Source organism: Psittacula echo (assembly GCF_963264785.1).
Source record: "Psittacula echo genome assembly, chromosome: 4".
NCBI classification, from domain to species: Eukaryota; Metazoa; Chordata; class Aves; order Psittaciformes; family Psittacidae; genus Psittacula; species Psittacula echo.
The window spans coordinates 56,345,693-56,367,036 of NC_137738.1; the positions used below are offsets into that span (position 1 = coordinate 56,345,693).

A 21,344-nucleotide genomic window follows, 5' to 3' on the forward strand; every position below is an offset into this window, starting at 1 on the left:
ATAAATTGGTATCATCGTCTGCCCATAAATACATGGGATCAGATACTTTAAAGAGAGTGCAGGCAGCTGTTTAGTATATGCCCTGACCCAGGAGTGAAAATGCTATATGGAAAGAAAGAAGGCAGATGAAAGAAACACGATCTGTTGTAACAAAGAAGAGGCTGAATAGTAACTTAACTAGGGATTAGCACTTGCATTTGCAAGTAATATGTCTGTTACATTTGCATTTGCAAGAAATACTGTAAATGGAAATTCTAACCACAAAGAGACTAGTGAGGAAGAAGAAAAAAGCAAAATACAGTAATTCCAATAATTTATATGGAATGTATTATGCTCATTAGAAAGAATATGTAACAGACATCCCATTTCTCTTTTTTGTTTGCCAGGATACAAATTTTTATTCCAGTGTCAGCCCCAGCTTTTTTATAATACAATCATAGACAATAAACACTATGACCCCATTGTCTGGAGAGTGTTTTAGGCTTACTATCAAAAGACACAAAATCTGAAGAAGCCATTATAGGAAACAAATAAAAAAACAGAAATAAGCCGATGTCAAGAACAGAAAGTGATTATTGTGAAATCTGTGTCTTTTACATAAATTTACATAAATTTTACATAAATTGGGATTTTTCAGCAGCATCGTCATGTTTCTGTCCTACTAAGGTTCTTTTTGGTGTTTATGGTTGGAGCTTATGAAAGCTGAGAGTCCAGCCTCTGTTTCTCTTTTCCCCCAGTTCCTTTCTGATACAGCATCCGATTCCTGCAAATTTGAGGGGAATGGTGGCACCAATAACAGCTGCATCTTGGTCCTCCTGCAGCCAAGGAGCTGCTACACATGTCAAAGGGGGAAGAGAGTCAAAAAACTCGGGTTAATATCATGTTTTCCCACTGTTCTGTGTTTACCAAACTAACCAACAGCAGACGTGGCCTAGCTTGTAAATACAGAACCTGATCCAAAGTCCACTGAAGTCCCTAGGAGCTGTGTATGCATCAGAACCATGAATATCAGCTTATACAAACCATTTTTATACAAAAATTTTAAAACTTACAAGAAAATGGTTGAGAAAAAAGCAGTCTTTTGATAGTTTGGGGTTGCGGGGTTTTTTTGGACCAGAGTCTGTTCTATAGCACTGTGTGGCAGAGGGATCTTTTTTCAGTACTCTTTGGACCAGACCTTAAAATACAGTCACAGCAATATCAGTACCAATTGGTCAATCAGTACATGATTGCTTCTTCACGCCTACACTCAGTTGGAAGGAATTCAAGACAAGCCCAAATTTATACCAAAATATTTGCCATGTGTTTCAGGTATAATGAATTCTGAACACAGCAGAAGAGATTTTATGTCCAAACATTTCCTGCAACCTCACATTCTATGTGACAGCATTGCTTTACTACCTTCAGCAAAATAGCCTCAGCCAGTGAAGCACAGACAAGCACCTCACGAGGTGTGGCTAACTTTCGAGTGCAGCCTTTTTCCTTTGCTGTTTTATTTATAGGTGACATAGGAGCCCTTGTTGGCCCTGCAGTTAACTTAATAGACTTGAAGCTGGTAGAGAGCAAGTGAAACAGAAACATGGCATTTGTTAGATTTTTGATCCCCTGCTTTGTGATCGGCACTGATATCGCTTTCTCTTGCCAGAATACTGATGACCTTGTGGGAGCCAGTTCTCCGGGGGACATTGTTATTGGAGGCTTGTTTGCAGTTCATAGTGAAATGATGCATCCAGAAGAGCATCCCATCAAGCCAGTCATTCAGAATTGCGCTGGGTGAGTAATACTTGAAATTACGTATATAACAAAGAAGAGATCACTGATATCGGTCATGTACCCCTTACGTTAAGATCAGAAAAATCTGGTTCTCTCGCACTTCTTAGTCTGTAAGAAGACCTTGGACATCACATGTGTAAAATAATACACGATAACGAAGTATGGCAAAGTTACAATGAAAAATACTGTGGCTGCCTCAGGAAGGAAATGAGCACTGGATCCTGTTTCAATCTTCATATAAAACCAAATAGCCCTGGAGGTTTCTGAAGCTTGTCTGAAGTACTCTACTGTGCAGTTGTTCATTATTTGTTATGAAGTTGTACCTACATGATTTGAACACAGACAGAGTGCTCAATTTTACCTAAGCACATATTAAAGTAATCCCCTCGCTTCACAGGGCATCTTAGCTGTAATCTATGATGGTACCTTGCTGGCTAGATCGTAATTACTGTTATAATTACTGTAATTATTACACTTTGTATTATAATTGTGGCATTACGTTAGACTATATAAACCACAACATGTCACATATGCTTTCAGGTTCAGACTGTGCATCAGAATATTTATTTCGTGGGCTCCAAATCCTACTGTGCTTGAAACAAATTTTTCTGGAAACAATGCAAAGGAAGCCTGGTGGAAAATTTTCATTTTAAGTGCACAACAAAACTTTCCTAAGCCCAGGAATTCCAAAAATGCATTTTCTTTAATTTTGATACAGGTGCAAGTCCTCAAATTTTATTTGAATTTTGCATGCAACTTAATCCCACATCTGAATCTAATAATCAGTCGGACACGCAGGTATCCATGTGGATTTATTTCAAAATGGTGACGAAGTTCAAAATGTTGTCAGTCTTCCATTATTCTTCTATGGAGTCATAAAGTGCCTCGGGTCCATCTGAAATTAAATTTAGTTGGCAAGATTTGTAAACTTCAGAGAAGCTTGCCTGAGAGGAGGGTAGCTTGTGCTAGCACAGTTCTGATTAAGCATCTCATAATATCTACTGGAGATAAGGAGAATAGCTGTACTAACTTCATCAGGTTTAGAGAGGATTTTGGGAAAATCAGTGCAAGTACTAGAAGACCTCAACCTCTGAAATATTTTCTTCTCTTCTGACATATTTGGTCTTTTCTTTATTTCATGCTTTTATTTAAATAAAAAAGTAAATTTTTATATAAACTTACTGGGCAGAGGTAGCAAATTGCAATAGCTTCACGGACTTTGACAGATGCTTCCTGAATATATTACTTGCAAATTTTCATATAACATGAAATTTTATTTTTAGTACCTGGTTATTGGTTGTTATTGTTTGGTTTGTTTTGGTTTTTTTCCAAAAAAAACACCTCTGTTCAGGTATATTTTAAGATTTGTGTTTATTTTGCTTAATCTCCCATTTAGGCGAGGCAAAAATACACAGTTTCTAATCTTTGTTACACTAAACCCCATGCAAGTCACACAAAACATTCTATCACTTCTTTTCAGTAGTTGTCAAATTCTAAGGAATATATTCAAAATGCACTTTGCTTCAGCCTTGTTCCCAGCAATGTTTTTCTAAAATGAAACTTCTGTGTTTCCTGACAGCTTTGAAATTCAAATTTTTCTTCAGACACTTGCAATGATACATGCTATCAAAATTATCAACAACTCAACGCTGCTCCCTGGAGTTACTCTGGGCTATGAAATCTATGACACCTGTGCAGAAGTTACAAAAGCCATGGCATCTGCTCTGAGGTTTCTGTCTAAATTCAATTCTTCTGAGGATGTTGTGGAGTTCAAGTGTAACTACTCAGACTACATCCCGAGAATTAAGGCTGTCGCTGGAGCCACCTACTCAGAGGTGTCGATGGCAGTTTCAAGGCTGTTGGCTTTGCAACTAATCCCACAGGTAGGTTTGAGGCATTTATTTTGGTTTGATCAGAGGGCCACATTTACCACGTTTAAAATAAAGGTTTGGTTCTGATTACAGGGATTGCAAAAGCCACACCTGCTATAAAGCAGGATTTGGCTCAACCTAAGAACATCAGGAGGGGTGGGATTCAGTTCCAAATGAAGGGCTTGGTTCACTTGACCAAAAAGAGGCAGCAAGGGATATTTTATATGCCCAAGGCACATGCCTCTGAGTGCTATTTCAGGATGATGCTGGGCTCATACTAGCCTGGCAATGCCATTAGTCAGTCCTGAATGACAATGCCAGTTACTCCAGTGTGCTTTGGGTGACACTCAAGGACTTTGCTCAGGCAGCAAAGTTACACCCACCATGTCTAGACTGGGTGGTGGTGACTATGACAATACCCAGTTTCATGCGTGGGGTAGGGGAGGAATCAAATCAAATTTGGCCAGTAAGTTGGAAATTCTCTCCTGCCTGAGAGAGATTAGACATTGGAGTCTGTCATAACTGTTGGCAGGGAAGTGAAGAATATTGCTCTTAAACAGTTTTACTCCTGTTACTCTTCAAACAGTCGTAGAAGAGAGAGAACACAACCCTCCAAATCCACACTAGTTCTTCACAAAACATCCTTCTCTATTTCTGACCTCTCTAGGACTAGTAGTCCCACACTTGCACTCAGGCTGGTGCTTACATTTCTACTTTCACTACTGTAAACCAGTTGCGGTCCAGGCTAGAATGAACAAGGGAAAAAGAGATGGACTTCCACACCATCCTCTGTTCCACGTTAGGTTGGGCAATTTCAGATAAATTACCTCACTGCAAAGTATATGGTAGCCAAACACATGGAAAAGACCTGAAATCTGAACCAAGCATAACTTCTAACTGAATCTTTTCCTCTGCAGTGGTAGGAAGTAATTATGACCTTCAGCTCCACCACAGGAGCTACAGTAAGTATGAAAAACTAAAATGCCACACTTGAACATCATATAGAGGCAAGTGATGAAACAGATCTGCTTGGGAATGCAGAAATGAAAAAGGTGACCCACAGAGGTTTCTTACCAATGTCATCTGTAATCTTCTGACACCAATAAGATTTAGTACACCCCTCCAGACGGGTGACTCTCATTTTGGAAAGCATGTATTTAAAAGAACTGTCAAGCAATGTGGGAAAGTGTAATAAAAAAAACCTCCTTTAAACAAATAGGAAAGGATTAAAACTAGAAAGATGTAAATAACAATGTTCCATTTACATTTTTCTAGCTACATTCACAAGAAAAAAGGTAGCAAACTGTTTATCTAAAAATGTTCTAGTATTCTGCAGTATTGGTTACTGTTTATTTTTCTGGGAGGTTCTAACAGACTTAATGATCCTTTAAAAATACTCTAATTAAATCTTGGAGACAATATATATATATGTGTGTGTGTGTGCATGTGTAAGTGCTCAAACAATAGTTAATGCTTCCAATGTTTTAAATATTGTTTTGAATAGCAGGTTGATGGTATCTGAACAGAGTAGAACAAAATCATTATACCAGCATAATTGTCATGCCCATTTTGAAAAGTTTTATTCTCTGCCTTCACTGAGTTATGTGGATGAGAATAAAAGTAGTGGAAGTGGTAGTGGGCATGTGTCTGCATCCTAAGAGCAGGGTGAGGAAACCTGCCCCATTTGGCTGCACCTTACTGATGCTCACTGACAGGAGGAGGGAGCCTAGGTCAGGCTGGATGAAAGAGGAATTGTGGCAGCCTCAGGTCTCTTGCTGGCTGTCATGGTTTAAGCCCAGGCCGTAAATCAGAACCACGCAGTCTACTCCCCCCCCCCCCACTCCCCAGAGGGATGGGGAGGAGAATCGAAAGAATGTAACTCCCACGGGTTGAGATAAGAACAGTCCAGTAACTCAGGTATAACACAAATCACTACTGCTGCCACCAATAATAATAATGATAAGAGAAATAACAAGGGAAGAAAATATGATACCGCTCGCCGGAAAAGAGCCCGACCGAAAAGAGGACGTGCCCTTCCGGGTAGCTCCCAGTTACATCCCCGGGCATGACGTGCTGTGGTATGGAATACCTCTTTGGCTAGTTTGGGTCAGGCGTCCTGTCCCTGCTTCCTCCCGGCCCCTCCTCCTCCCTGGCAGAGCATGAGACTCACAAAGTCCTTGGTCAGTCTAAACATCGGTGTTATCAGCTCTGTTCCGAGGCTGAAAGTCAAAAACACAGTGCTGCAACAGCTACTAAGAAGGAGAAAAACTGACTGCTACTGCTGAACCCAGGACAGTATCCACCCCTTGTTCCATATCATTCACGTCATGCTCAGATCCCACATTTTCCATATACCCTCACTCTCATTTCAGTCCACTGTTATCTTAGTGCACGGACCAATTCCTATAAAGCTACTGAGTCCGTTCGGTTCATGATGTTGGGCTCCATCTCTTGTAACAGTCTTTCAGAGCAGGAGAAGCTGTGTGCAGTGTTGGATCGTTGTCTGCTGATGCTGATCATTCCTTTACTGTAGAACTCATCCGGTTCTATCAAAGTTCATTCTCTGTTGGGATGATGGTCGGAGGGAAGTCAGGGCCAGTTGCTGGTGCCCTGCAGACTTCTAGTTGATGGCTATAGCAGGCAACAGCGTACAATTGAGTTCATTGTCTGTTTTCCCCTAAAATCAAATCCCCTTGAGGTACGCATCGGACTTCCCCATCTTCCTGCATTACCCACCAAGTATATCCAGGTCCCTGAGCAAAAGCAATCCCACGAGTGGGTTTGCCTTTACCTGAAGCAGGAATAACCCAGACTGTCTTCCCCAGCAAATTCTTCATGTGCACCACAGGAACTTTGTCCCCCTCTACAATATGTAAAAGTTCTGACTGTGCTGGGCCAGCCCTGTTGGCAGATCCTCTGGTGTTGACCAACCAGGTGGCCTTTGGTAAGTGTGTATCCCAATGCTTGAAAGTTCCCCCACCCATTGCTCTCAGTGTAGTTTTTAACAGCCCATTGTACCGTTCGATTTTCCCAGAGGCTGGTGCATGGTAGGGGATGTGATATACCCACTCAATGCCATGCTCTTTGGCCCAAGTGTCTATAAGGTTATTCCGGAAATGAGTCCCATTGTCTGATTCAATTCTCTCTGGGGTGCCATGTCACCACAAAATCTGGTTCTCAAGGCCCAGGATAGTGCTCCTGGCAGTGGCATGGGGCACAGCGTATGTTTCCAGCCATCCGGTGGTTGCTTCCACCATGGTAAGCACATGGCGCTTGCCTTGGCGGGTTGGTGGGAGTGTGATATAATCAATCTGCCAGGCCTCCCCATATTTGTACTTCAGCCATCGTCCTCCATACCAAAGAGGCTTTAACCGTTTGGCTTGTTTAATTGCAGCACATGTTTCACACTCATGAATAACCTGGGCAATAGTGTCCATTGTTAAGTCCACCCCTCGATCAAGGGCCCATCTGTATGTTGCATCTCTGCCCTGATGGCCTGAAGTGTCATGGGCCCACCGAGCCAAAAATAATTCACCTTTATGTTGCCAATCTAAGTCCATCTGAGCCACTTCAATCTTAGCAGCTTTGTCCACTTGTTGGTTGTTCTGGTGTTCCTCAGTGGCCCGACTCTTGGGTACATGGGCGTCTACATGGCGTACCTTCACCACCAGGTTCTGCACCCGGGCAGCGATATCTTGCCACAGTGCAGCAGCCCAGATGGGTTTACCTCTGCGTTGCCAGTTGCTCTGCTTCCATTGCTGCAACCACCCCCACAGGGCATTTGCCACCATCCATGAGTCAGTATAGAGATAAAGTACTGGCCACTTTTCTCGTTCAGCAATGTCCAGGGCCAGCTGGATGGCTTTCACCTCGGCAAACTGACTCGATTCACCCTCCCTTTCAGCAGTTTCTGCAACTTGTCGTTGAGGACTCCATACGGCTGCCTTCCATCTCCGATGTTTTCCCACAATACGGCAGGACCCATCAGTAAACAAGGCATACTGCTTTTCACTTTCTGACAGTTTATTATATGGTGGGGCCTCTTCAGCACGCATCACCTCCTCCTCTGGTGACATTCCAAAATCTTTGCCCTCTGGCCAGTCCATGATGACTTCTAGAATGCCTGGACGACTGGGATTTCCTATTCGAGCTCGTTGTGTAATTAGTGCAGCCCATTTACTCCATGTCGCATCAGTTGCATGATGTGTAGAGGAGACCCTGCCTTCGAACATCCAGCCCAGAACGGGCAACCGGGGTGCCAGGAGGAGCTGTGCTTCAGTGCCAATCACCTCCGAAGCAGCTCGAACCCCTTCATAGGCTGCCAGTATCTCTTTCTCAGTTGGGGTATACCTGGCCTCAGATCCTTTGTATCCCTGACTCCAAAAGCCGAGGGGTCGACCTCGAGTCTCCCCTGGAGCTTTCTGCCAGAGGCTCCAGGTAGGACCATTCTCCCCAGCTGCGGTGTACAGTACATTTTTTACATCTGGCCCGTTCCGGACTGGTCCAAGGGCTACTGCATGAACTATCTCACGTTTAATTTGCTCAAAGGCTTGTTGTTGCTCAGGGCCCCATTTAAAATCATTCTTCTTCCGGGTCACATGATAGAGAGGGCTTACAATCGAACTGTAATTTGGGATGTGCATTCTCCAGAACCCCACAGCACCCAAGAAAGCTTGTGTTTCTTTCTTATTAGTTGGTGGAGACATTGCTGTTATTTTGTTGATCACATCTGTAGGGATCTGGCGACGTCCATCTTGCCATTTTATTCCCAAAAACTGAATCTCCTGTGCAGGTCCCTTGACCTTACTCCGTTTTATGGCAAAACCAGCTTTCAGCAGGATTTGGATTATTTCCCTCCCTTTCTCAAAGACTTCTTCCGCTGTATCACCCCACACAATAATGTCATCAATGTACTGCAGGTGTTCTGGAGCTTGCCCCTGTTCCAGTGCATTCTGGATCAGTCCATGGCAGATGGTAGGGCTGTGTTTCCACCCCTGGGGCAGTCGGTTCCAAGTGTACTGGACGCCCCTCCAAGTAAAAGCAAACTGTGGCCTGCACTCTGCTGCCAAAGGAATTGAGAAGAATGCATTGGCAATATCAATCGTGGCATACCACTTGGCTGCCTTTGACTCCAGTTCATACTGAAGGTCTAGCATGTCCGGTACAGCAGCACTCAATGGTGGTGTGACTTCATTCAGGCCACGATAGTCTACTGTTAGTCCCCACTCTCCATTAGACTTTCGCACTGGCCATATGGGGCTATTAAAGGGTGAGCGGGTCCTGCTGATCACTCCCTGACTCTCCAGACTACGGATCAGCTTATGGATGGGAATCAGGGAGTCTCGGTTGGTGCGATATTGCCGTCGGTGCACTGTTGCGGTCGCGATTGGCACTTGTTGTTCTTCGACCTTCAGCAACCCCACAACAGAAGGATCCTCTGAGAGACCAGGCAAGGTGGACAGCTGCTCATTTTCCTCAGTCTCCAAAGCAGCAATACCAAAAGCCCATCGGTACCCTTTTGGGTCTTTGAAGTACCCTCTCCTGAGGTAATCTATGCCGAGGATGCATGGAGCCTCTGGACCAGTCACAATGGGGTGCTTTTGCCATTTCCTTCCAGTCAGGCTGATCTCAGCCTCCAGTACAGTCAACTCTTGGGATCCTCCTGTCACTCCAGAGATATAGATGGGTTCCACCCCTTGACAGCTTGACGGCATCAGGGTACACTGTGCACCGGTATCTACGAGAGCTTTATACTTCTGTGGGACTGATGTGCCAGGCCATCTGACCCACACAGTCCAGTAAATCCGATTGTTCCCTACCTCCACCTGGCTGGAGGCAGGGTCCCTCTAACAGTCATCACAACGTTGGACACCTAAATCGTATTGAAAGGGATTATTCTTCGTTATCATAGGAGCTGGAGTAAAATCAGCTCTTCCGCTCCATCTGGGAACCTGCTCACCAGAGACTGAAGCCGCAGCTCTCATGGGATGATTAGTCTTGACCCTTGTTCCTATTTTCAATTCATGCACCCGTTCCTCCAAAGCTGAAGTAGGTTTTCCATCCCACTTCGTCATGTCTTCTCCATGATCCCGCAGGTAAAACCATAGGGTGGCCCGTGGTGTTTGCCTTCTATATCTTCTGTCTCGAACAATAGGACGTCTTTTGTTAACAGCTGAGACGTATGTTGGTACATGTGAGGAGCTGGATAAATCAGATAGATCGTCCCTCAATTGTTTGACATCCTGGGACAGTTTTTCCACAGCTGAGATGATGGAAGGGGTGAGATTGTCTTCGAACTCTCGGAGTTTATGAATCATTTCATCCACTGTTGGTGTTACTATGTCACCCCAGGTTACCGTTGCCAATGAATGGGCATATGATGACGGTGCATTCCGTGTAAGTTTTCGCCACATGGGTCGTGTACATTCGACTTCATCTGGGTCTATGGGTATATCTCCGTTATTCGGTTTGATGTGATAAATCATCTCTACGATGGCTGATTCCCTCAGAGACTGGATGCCTTTCTCTAAAGTAGTCCACTTGGCCGAACGACTCGTAACATCGTCCTTGTATGGAAACCTTTCTTTCACAGCTGCCAAGAGCCGCCTCCAAAGACTGAGGGACTTTTTCTCTCTTGCAATTGCTTTGTCAATTCCCCCTTCTCTAGCAAGTGATCCCAGCTGCTTGGCTTCCATACCTCCTAGTTCGTGACCATCGGCCCCATTGTCCCAGCATCGGAGCAACCAGGTGATGATGTGCTCCCCTGGTTGACGGGTAAAATCTTTTCGCATATTCCGTAGCTCGGTTGAGGTCCGAGGTCGAGAAGTCACCTCTTCTTCTTCTTCTTCGTCATGTGATGATGACTCCTGACCAGATGCTGTCCTGAGTGGTGAATACATTGTTTCTTCATCTTGCTTCACCCTTCTTGCCTCTTTTTTGCTTTTTCTCTTGCGTAGAGGGGCAATCGATATTGGTACAAATTGGTCCTCTGGTTTAGCTGCAGTCATCACTGTGGTTTGAGTAGCAACAGTACTTGTCGCTGGGGGTGGTGTAGCTGCTGTGGTTGGAGCTGGGGTAGCTTCGCTATCTGTTGCAGTTGGAGTAGCGGCTGTACTTGTCGCTGGCGGTGGTGTAGCTGCTGTGGTTGGAGCTGGGGTAGCTGCACTGTCTGTTGCAGTTGAAGTTTGAGTAGTGGCTGTACTTGTCGCTGGGGGTGGTGTAGCTGCTGTGCTCGGAGCTGGAGTAGCTGCGCTGTCTGTTGCTTCGCCCTCAGATCCAGGGACATTTTTTCCCTTTTGAAGGTGCTGGATAGCGTTGAACAAGGCCCGGTAAGCATAGGCCAAGCCCCAGCACGTTGACATGATTTGTCCCTCTCTGGTATGACCAGGATGACAGCACACCTCATTTAAGTGTTTCACTAATTCTTCTGGATTTTGCAGTTGTTCGGTGGTGAAATTCCAAAACACTGGAGGGGCCCACTGACCTAGGTACTTGCCCATACTATCCCACACACCTTGCCACTCATGGCTGTCCAGCCTCGGGGAAAATCTCTCAGTCCCCCTATTTTGTCGTCTAACCCCAGACAAGACCCAAACCCGACTCTGCTTAACTCTTGAGATCAGACGTAATGGTTGTGAACAAAACACACTCTGTATGCGTGCCAACATGGTGACCCCCATCACAATCAGCAAACAGGTCTCAACAATATTAAAAGGCCACTCAAAAATTTCAAAACTCTCAAACGATGCTGTAAACGGTCTGGGAGGGGCACTGGGAGGGTAAAAGAATGTCTCCTTCATAGGTTGACCACCCAGGAAGGAGAAAAAAGATGTATAGTTGCTAAGCATTTGTATTATATACCTCCCAAAGTATAAAGGTGGTGACCACACTGGGAACACAAGCCAGATCAGTTTCATGATCAATCCTTCTATTGTATTACAAGTCATTGCCACAAAATACAACGAGACAACAACCTTAGCCCAAGCCCCACACTTGAAAAACACCAACACAGCAAATACCGGCTCTAAGTAACCTACGGCATATTGAGACTGTGAGATCAAAAACAACAACTTTGAGAGCCAATAAATCAGCATTGTGACGAGTGACTATTAATCCAAAACACTGAATGCTTATCACAAATACGATTAGACACACTCCGGTCAGATCTGTCGTTATCTCAACCCTTCGTGCCCCACGTTGGGCGCCAAAAAAAGAACTGTCGTGGTTTAAGCCATTGAAGGAGACCACCTCTATAACTGAATTGTTCACTCTTCCTAGGTCAGTCCTGCATCATCAGCTGAAATCCTCAGTGACAAAATCCGGTTTCCTTCTTTCTTCAGGACTATCCCCAGTGATTTTCATCAGACAAGAGCAATGGCCCACTTGATCTGTGAGTCGGGGTGGAATTGGATTGGAGTAATAGCCATTGATGATGACAATGGGCGGTTTGCTGTGGAGAGCTTTGGGGTCCAGGCCATGGCAAACAATGTTTGCATAGCTTTTAAAGAAATGCTGCCTGCCTACCTCTCTGACAATACCTTTCACACCAAAGTTGATCATGCAGTTGAGAAGATTGTCAAGGAAACCAGAGTAAATGTTATTGTTGTCTTTATGAGACAGTTCCACGTGCTGAAACTATTTAAGAAGGCAATTGAGAGGAATGTAAATAAAATCTGGATTGCAAGTGATAACTGGTCATCTGCAGTCAAAATCAGTACATTTCCCAATATCAGACAGCTGGGAACCATTGTGGGATTTGGATTTAAAAGCAGAGACATTTCTGGTTTTCAAGACTTTCTAAGAAACCTTCATGAAATGCCCACTGACAACAACAAGTTTTTACGCGAATATATTATGCTTTTGTCAGTCTGTGCACACCTGGAATATTATGATTTTCAAGCATGCATTTCAAACCAGTCCCAGGATGATCTACTGCAAAATGTTGAGAATAAACATCACATCTGGAAAGATGATTTTTTGAATGCTAACATTGAACCAGGATTTATCCATAGTACTGTACTTGCAGTCTATACCATTGCTTATGCCATTAAAGGGCTATGCAAAAACAGAAACTGCAAGGATCCCTCTGCCTTCACACCCTGGGAGGTATGATGTTAATTCTTTCAGGTCTCTTTCTCTTTGCATAACTTTAATCTCATTTTTGTTCCCACATTTGTGGATTTACTAGCTTGGTCCTCTTACTAAATCACTTTTTATTCTTGTTCCTGCTTTCCTTCACCAACTGAAATCACAGACTATGTGCTAGAGCAGCAGTATCTAACTGCTGCAGAGACAAGAACTAGACTCCAGATTTGTCTCCCTTTTGGCCCATGTAGATGCAGAGGCTCCTGGTGCTAAGCCACGGCTGTGTTCTGCTGTAGATAGAGAACGATTAATGCATTTCACATATGGATAGCTTACTGATGGTGAGTAACTGCATGCTCACCATCTCCTCCTTCATGGGCACCACAGCAGTGGCTGTAAATGCATGACTCCACAAGCGTTAGAAGGAATCTTTACCTGCTGGGCTTCATTAGTTACCCTAACATTTTCCCTGCCACCTTCAAAGAGCACACAGCTTGGATGAAGGTTCCAGTCTGTAGGATCCTTGCTGGAATGTCTTGCTAGCTACTTATGTGAGATAGAATAAAATGTATAGTCGATCTACAGTTGATCTGTCAGGTATTCAGCTACTAGTGGTCAGTCCTTGTGATTTACGACATCACCTTCATGCTAGAGCCAGAGCCCACAACAGTCTACCAAGGGGCACACAGCCGTGTTCCAGTGCCAGGCAGAAGTGGACCCCGTGCTACACATCCAGTGGAAAAGGAAGGACAAGATTTTGGATCCTGGCAAGCTCCTGCCCAGGATTCAGATAATGCCCGATGGCTCCCTTGTGATTTACAACACACATGTATTTACTTGTCCATTTTTTCCCTCAGCTTCCTTTTTTCCAATAGAGGAGTGGATGAAGTGACAGAAAATCAAAACCTTTGTGTGCATTTTTGTCCAAAAACTTGGAAAATTCCAACCAAAACAAAGCAGCAGTTTATCCAAGAGCCATTTTTGTCAATGAAGTGCTCTGTGAGAAACAAAATCGAAAGCAGCCCTGGTCCACAAGCTAAACTGGCTGCACCGCATCCAGTATCTCAGCAGATATTTGGTCCACAAACCACTGCAATACACAGCAATGAGTGCTCCCGAAAGATGGGGATATTGCAGGATAGGATCATTCACCAAAGAATTTCAATTTTCCCCACTCTTTCTCCCCGCCCCATCTCTCTCTGTCCCTCTGTCTGTCCCCCTCTCTCTTGAGTTCAGGCTGTTTCCTCCGTAATGAATCTTTACTTCTAAGTGAAAATGCAACAGACTATTTCTCTGTCTGATCTTAATTTATGCTGAAGTGACTGGTAAGAAAATTAGACAAAATCTTTAAGATGGGTGAGGTACTTGTTATCAAACTCTATCGGGTGGGAAAAGAAAAGGAAAATCAGACAAGTAAACCTGGCCTGACCTTTTACCCAAGAGCCTGCTCACAGGTATTCACTTTTACACACTTTTACTCAGAGGATTAAAAGTTAATTTAAAAGTCAAACAACCACTGAAACACTGACTTGCTCTGACCTCTTATCATAGGTCAGGGCAGGTCAAACCAAGATAGGGGATTTGAAATAATAATTACAAAATAAAAAAGAAGTCAGACTTTTACATGAATTTGTAAATGCAAATGGGACAAATTCAGGACTGCTCTGCAGGGGAAGCAGCTCTACAGAGCTGCATGTACACCATTGCTGAGTTAAATCCCAAATCACCCAAATTAAAATTCCTATTAAAAGGCTAAGAATTCATGAAGAACACTGAGGTAGTTATTCTCCCTGTGCTGTTTTCATAATCCATTTTCTCTTCGTTAAACCGAAATCCTCTAGAAATGGATAGATATCCATAGAGCTTAAGATGCAACTAATCCGTATCACACATCTCCACGTACAGAAAAATGAAATGCATTGGTGCTACAGACTTTGCAAAAATAACCGTAAGTTACATTAAAACATTGCTAATTAATTAGCCCCTTCTGTCTGAAACTCAAGATGTATTGCAAAAGCTCTGTTCCCATATTGTTGTAGAAAGTGGAAAAGTGGAGAAGAGAAAGACTAAATGACTAGCCTCAGTATATACAATAAAATAATTGTATTCAGTCCCACACAACTATGCCACATCCAGCTCAAATGTAATATTGGTTAGAAGTACACTGTGGTTCTTCATAAATTCGTATAGTTGCAGTGAGAGTACATGAATTCTCCAAAAAAAAAAAGATGTTATACGTGAAAAAATGGTGTGTTATATACACCGGATGTGTTCTGTACGTATATGTTCGTTAAATGATACAGATATCACAAATGGATCCATCTAAGAGCTTGCTTTTCAAAGCACATTTTAATCCATTCTTTCATTAGAACCTTGGGGTTTTTTTGTTGTTAATTAATCCTTGTTGCCAAAAATCACTAGATCTGCAAAAGGATAAAGTCTTTGCTTCAGTTCAGAACCACAGTAGCTAATGAAAGCCCTTCTGTGGTTTCCTTATGAATTGGGAGTGAGTTATGGGCCTTAACTTGTCCTTTTCTAGTTTCACACAGAAATTTTTGATCTGGCTGTTTGTGATGAGGGAGACAGAAATGTACCCCTGTTGAATGGAATCGGTTTTGATATTTCCTATAATCTATCAAATATTCCCTAGCAGTTTATTCCTATTGTGCCATTGATCACTTCATCTGAGCAAGCTGGCACATACTGTTCATTGAACAGTTCCGAGTCTCACCTTGCAATACACAATATCAGTCAGAGTCACAGCTGAAAACAATGTTAGATGTTTTCAGACACGCTGAGAAAGCTTACTCTGGAAGCAAATGTTACCCATACCAATTCTGGTGACAGTAAAGTAACAACAGGATCATTGCTCACAATTGTTCCTTACAAGAAGAGGAGTTCCAAAAGGCCATTAGTACTTGCAAGCAAACAAAAATCTTTTCTTTCCCATTGTCACACCAAAATTTCCAAGGCTGGAAAAAAATCTAACATGAATATTTGTACACATGGCATAGAGTTCAGAAATGATGATTCGTTTTAATTGATAGATTCTTGAGATCAACAGGATTGTCTAAATAATGTAATTCCACGTCTAACACCAAATTAAACAGTTTTAAAAAATTGGTTTTATTTTGAAGATTTCTTCTACTTCTAAGAAGCAACATTTCTTTTCAACCTGACATTCTCATAAAGGCGTTAAACTGCTAAGTTTATCCCACTGACATGATACTGATGTATGTTATCATTCGTTATGCTTATGTTCAGCTTCTTGAAGAGCTTAAAAATGTTACAGTCATTTATGATGATAAAGAAATCAAGTTTGACTCCAACGGAGACATGAGCACCAGTTATGATGTATTTCTTTGGAAAGAAATTGATGGCCACATGAAAATCACCACTATGGCAGAATATGACCCACGGAAAGGAGACTTTATCTTTGAGGATGAAGAGAAAAAAAAGGCATTTCTGGATTTAAAGGTAACTTCTAATTTCTTGACATGTAAAATTTGTTTCATATGTTTTCTTCTCCTCCCAGTATTTACAACTGAAGTATGTGTCAGCTAGAAATCTCTCTTGTGATTTCATGTTCTCCTTTTAGACCAAAGAGCCCTCCCAAGGGCATATTTGACCTTTCATGCACTTTCAAGCACACTGAGAAGCATGTCATCCTGTAAGCAGGCTCAGTGATTTGAGACCAAGTTATTTCTCCAGAATGTTTATAGGAGGTTTCCCAAGAGGAGAACTTCTGTCTGTCCTAAGGATGCTATTCCTGTGTCCCTCAGGACTGTTGCTCCATTTTACAAAAATGGTCTTTGGAAAGAGGACTTGAACTGAGACCTGAGAGAAGGCCCTGATCACACACCATGGAGTGGTGCTTTGTGACTCAGGGTTGAGCTGCTGAGGTTCAGGAACGTTAGAGCTGAGGTGCAAAGCACCCACGCAGGTGTTTCTCCTGAGCCCAGATATCTCACATGGCTCAGAGCAGCTGAGCAGGGTTTCAGGATTTCTCTTGGGAAGTAGTCCACTCAAATCCCTCATCAGATGGAATTTTTTTGGAGCTGATCCCCAGAAGAACTAAGTTCCAGGTTCAAAGCTGGATGAGACACCTTGATCTGGATTTTAAAGGTACAGACAATTCCACTGATTGACATCCACTGCCAAAAAATAAAATTGCCAGGTAAGTAATGCCCCATCCTGTCACTTGCTGACTGTGCAGAAAAAATGCAAGAAACATGGAACCTACAATGCCTTTCTCCAGCGTCATTTTCGTATTCTCTCACAATACGTTAGATACAAATAGAGAGCGCAAATTGCAGAATTCCTGGAGATTTATTTTAAAGTTTCTTAGTAGTTAGTTAAGCCTGAGCTGATTTGTTGTTGTTGTTCTCTGCACACTGCAGAAGGTTCAATCAACATGCTCCCAGCACTGCACACCAGGACAGATGAAAAAGGTTACGGGAAGTCCACACACGTGCTGCTATGAGTGTGTTTACTGCCCAGAAAACCATTACAGCAATCAAACAGGTAAGGAATGGTGATCCAAATAAAGGCTTATTTAGACATCAATACAATGGTTTTGTTTGGGTATAATGTGCCTTGGCAACCATGGGTATAATTTTGGAGTGGGATTAAAATATTTGTTTATGCTCAATTTCCCAAATATGAGTGTTCAGCCTATAAAACTCTGTTTAAATGCTTTTTAGAAGACCAAACTATAAGCAATTAGATTGTCCAGCTGACTAGCATTATCCTTTGTTAGGATGCAAAGTCTGGCCAATTCATCAGAGCCTGACTCTTGTTTCCGTCTTTCTGCAGTACACCCAACCGAATAAGGAAGATTTTTTTTTATGATGATGGTGAGACATTATGTTGTGGGTTCCTCTCCCTGGCAGTGTTCAAGGCTGTGCTGGACAGGGCTTGAAGCAACCTGGTCTATTGGAAGGTGTCCCTGCCCATGGCAGGGGGGTGGAACTGGATGATCTTTAAAGTTCCTTCCTACCCAAACAATTCTATAAGTCTAGAAAGTTCAAGGGTGATACATTTTGCTTACCAGTTAGGGTTCTTCTATCTTACCAGGGAGTACTGCAAAGTTTGATATAACTGTACAGCAATATTTTGTATTATCAAAACTGACATGTATTTTACCACTATCTCATTTATAGGTTTGAGAACAGAATTTGTAAGAGGAAAATTAAATATGGAAGAGAGAGATGGAATTAAGAATATTGTGGTGCGATGTACTTTAATACCCTGAGAGCAGAAGGAAATTAATTTTTAATTCAAACAATTGTGAACTTTCTCCATATCAGAGGATAGGAATTCTAAAGCAAACCTAACATGTCAAAGCATAATCTAAAGCAATGTTTGTTCTTGCTGTTGTATTTCAAAAGCTGTCTTTAAAGAGAAAGCAGGAGTTTTTTCTTGTCAAAATAGGTAAATGAAAGAAGCATAGTTCAAATTTCTGCAAGAGAACTGATTTACTCTCAAGTCATTATTCAGGTGTCAGTTAAAGTTTGCTTCCCCTGATCTCTGGCCAGGTCACTTATTGCCTGTCAGAGATGTCCAAGGCAGTTTCAGGATCCTGGTCATTCTCCTTGTCCCCTTCTTGCCCCTGGCTGCAGGCAGCCCCTGCTCCCAGCTGGCAGGTATTCATCCATTGCTCCTTCTGCTGCTGCCACTGCTGCCACCAATGCCACCCCTGCCACTGCAGTCCTGCAGCTCCGCCGCCTGGACAGCGACATCAACAGTCGGAAGCAATCAGCCCTGTGTATTCCCCTTAGCATCCCTTCCCACATTGCTCCTGTACCTCATGTATCTCAAGCCTCGATATTTCACTGTGGGGCTTATTTACATTGGGTTTCTAAGTTATCTTTCTTCTTCCTGCTTTCAGATATGGATTACTGCTACCGATGTGACAACAAAACCTACTGGGCTCCTGTCAATAGTAGTACATGCTACAGCAAGGCAATCCATTTCCTCGCATGGACTGACTGGTTTGCTATTTTCCTCCTTCTCCTCTCTGCTTTTGGGGTTGTGTTGGTTTTGTCAATTAGTGTAATATTCACTAAGAACTTGAACACGCCAGTTGTAAAAGCATCTGGGGGTCTAACTGTCTGCTACATTATTCTCTTCAGCCACTTCTTAATTTTTTTAAGCACCACCTTCTTCATAGATGAACCCACAGAATTCAAGTGTAAAACTAGGCAAGCCCTCTTTGGCATAAGTTTTGCACTCTGCATTTCATGTATTTTAATCAAGTCACTAAAAATTTTACTAGCCTTCAGCTTCGATCCCAAGCTGCAGAATTTCCTGAAATGTATGTATAAACCTGTTCCCATTGTGGTCACCTGCACTGGAATTCAAGTTATCATTTGCACCTTCTGGCTGATATTTAGGACACCTTTTGTAAAGCAAAATTTCTCAATCTCAAGAGCAATAATTCTGGAGTGCAATGAGGGCTCTGTTTTGGCTTTTGGGATTATGTTGGGCTACATCGCTGCCCTAGCCTTCATTTGCTTCATATTTGCCTTTAAAGGTAGGAAGTTGCCAGAGAACTATAATGAAGCTAAATTTATCACCTTTGGCATGCTAATTTACTTTATAGCGTGGATTGTATTTATCCCTGTCTATGCAACTACATTTGGCAAATACCTGCCAGCAGTGGAAATCATCGTTGTTTTAATATCCAACTATGGAATCCTCTGCTGCACTTTTCTTCCAAAGTGTTATATCATCATTTACAAGCAAGAAACAAACACAAAATCTGCCTTTCTCAAAATGATTTATACGTATTCCTCCAAGAGTGCAAGCAGTGTTGCTGTTAGTCAGATTTCTTTGGATTCAAAGTCTTCTAGCTCCCGAGCTACTGCCTCAGACTTGTGTAAATCTCAGCAAAACTCTGTGAATGGAAATGGCCATTTCCAAGTGCCTGGGCAGACACTAATAAAAGGGAAGGCTTTTCCTAAAAATACTGTAAGGACTACGGCCAGGAAAAGACTCTCCAGCATATGACGGGTCAGCGTTAAAGTACTTGAAGATGAAAAGCCATCTTCGGGAGCCATTTCTCTTTCAGGTCTCTTTCCTTTTGCCATACCCAAGGAAAGCAGGCCACACAAAATGCCTCCTCCCCTGGTACTTAAGCAGTTATTCATTACCAGGTTTGAAAGGTTTTCCTGGCTCACACAGTCAAGCCTTGCGGCTTGCCTTGCCTTGCGGGCATCATGAGGTGCAGTTCCCTTCAGCAGCTCCCGTTTTTCCCTGGCTGCTCACATAGACCTGCAGGAACCTATTTCACAATCTCACTTCCCTGAGTGGGGCAGAAACATCAGGAAATTATGATTTCTCACAAGCATGTAGGTGGGACAATATGGGTTTACCCCACTTTTTTTTGCATCTCTGATGCCCAATTGTTTAAGGAGCTCTTCTTCTCACCTCACTCTGTTTTACAGATCAAACAGAACCCTCTCCCAGCCTTTGTTTGCTAGGATAAACAAGCCCAGTCCTTTAGTCTCCACTTTTAAGATAGGTTTTCCATTCTCCTATTTTTCCATTCTCAAAATAACCCTTTTCACCTGGTATCAGTGAATCCTTTTTTTTCTCCCCAGAATTGCACATCTTATTCCAGACGAGTGCTGCAGTAACTTTCAAACTTCCTTGTATTTAGCGGGATGATAACCAACCAGAGATTGGCCTATCTAAAAATCTAAGAACTTCTCTGGAGTTCTGTAGTTACCTGTATGTTCATCTACTTTTTTTTCCTCACACTCAAAGAAATACACTGATTCACCTCATGCACCTCCTCTGATCATGAGGAGAGACAACCCACTATGTTTGTCCCCTGAGCTGAAGATCTAATGTCAGTATGTAATGTCAAAACTTATAAACACTACTTGTTTCCTTTCACTAGCATAAATAATGTAATGACAAGGATCAACATGAGCACATCCTTGGAATTATAACTTTTTCATACATATTTTAAAAATATGATTTTCAACAAGAAAATGACAATGCACCATTCCAGTAAGCAGAAATAGCACAAGAATGAACTGACATGAGCTGTGCTGGATGGGTCTCTGCTCTGTAGCTCCGTTAGTGCAGCTATGCTGTGCCTTCTGTGTGAGAGGAACAGAAAGAAAAGCTCCGAAGAGGAGGAACTTTTCTGTCAGGACAAAAGGAATTCAGAGCCTTTTCCAAACCCTAAAGAGTGGAGCTATGTTGCCAGTCCAGGACTGTGAAAAATATTTTTCTGTGTTTATAAAGCCAGACCATAGAAACTTTGCTATATTAACCTCTGTGCCATGTTACTGGAAAATAATACTAAATCCCTTGAGTTTCATCCATGTTTCTGTTTAAATCTGGAATAACTGGATGTTGTGCAGGCCAAAATAAAGTTCAGTAGGTTTGGTGTTATACAGGCATATTGCATTATTGTTATGTACAACATATCTATTTTTCTATCATTTCTATTTATATATTGTAACCTTTATCTATATGTTTTTTCTACTCATGTTTTTTTAAAAAATAGCTATAAATCGCATTTCAACAATGGACACAGGCAATTAAATCATTGCCTGTGTAGACTATATATATATATACACTATGTGTCTGTGAAGCCAT

The 21,344-nt window shown here is 42.5% G+C and overlaps 1 protein-coding gene across 1 annotated transcript; it reads left to right on the top strand.

Annotated features, from left to right (window-relative positions):
* Window positions 1-1,579: 1,579 nt before the first annotated feature.
* GPRC6A (G protein-coupled receptor class C group 6 member A) lies at window positions 1,580-19,739 on the top strand (the record flags this gene model as incomplete). Its single annotated transcript, XM_080616371.1, has 6 exons — window positions 1,580-1,773; window positions 3,353-3,656; window positions 11,922-12,749; window positions 15,993-16,205; window positions 17,129-17,252; window positions 18,619-19,739. The coding sequence occupies 6 exons, from the start codon at window positions 1,580-1,582 to the stop codon at window positions 19,737-19,739; spliced, it is 2,784 nt and encodes a 927-aa protein (XP_080472497.1).
* Window positions 19,740-21,344: the final 1,605 nt, after the last annotated feature.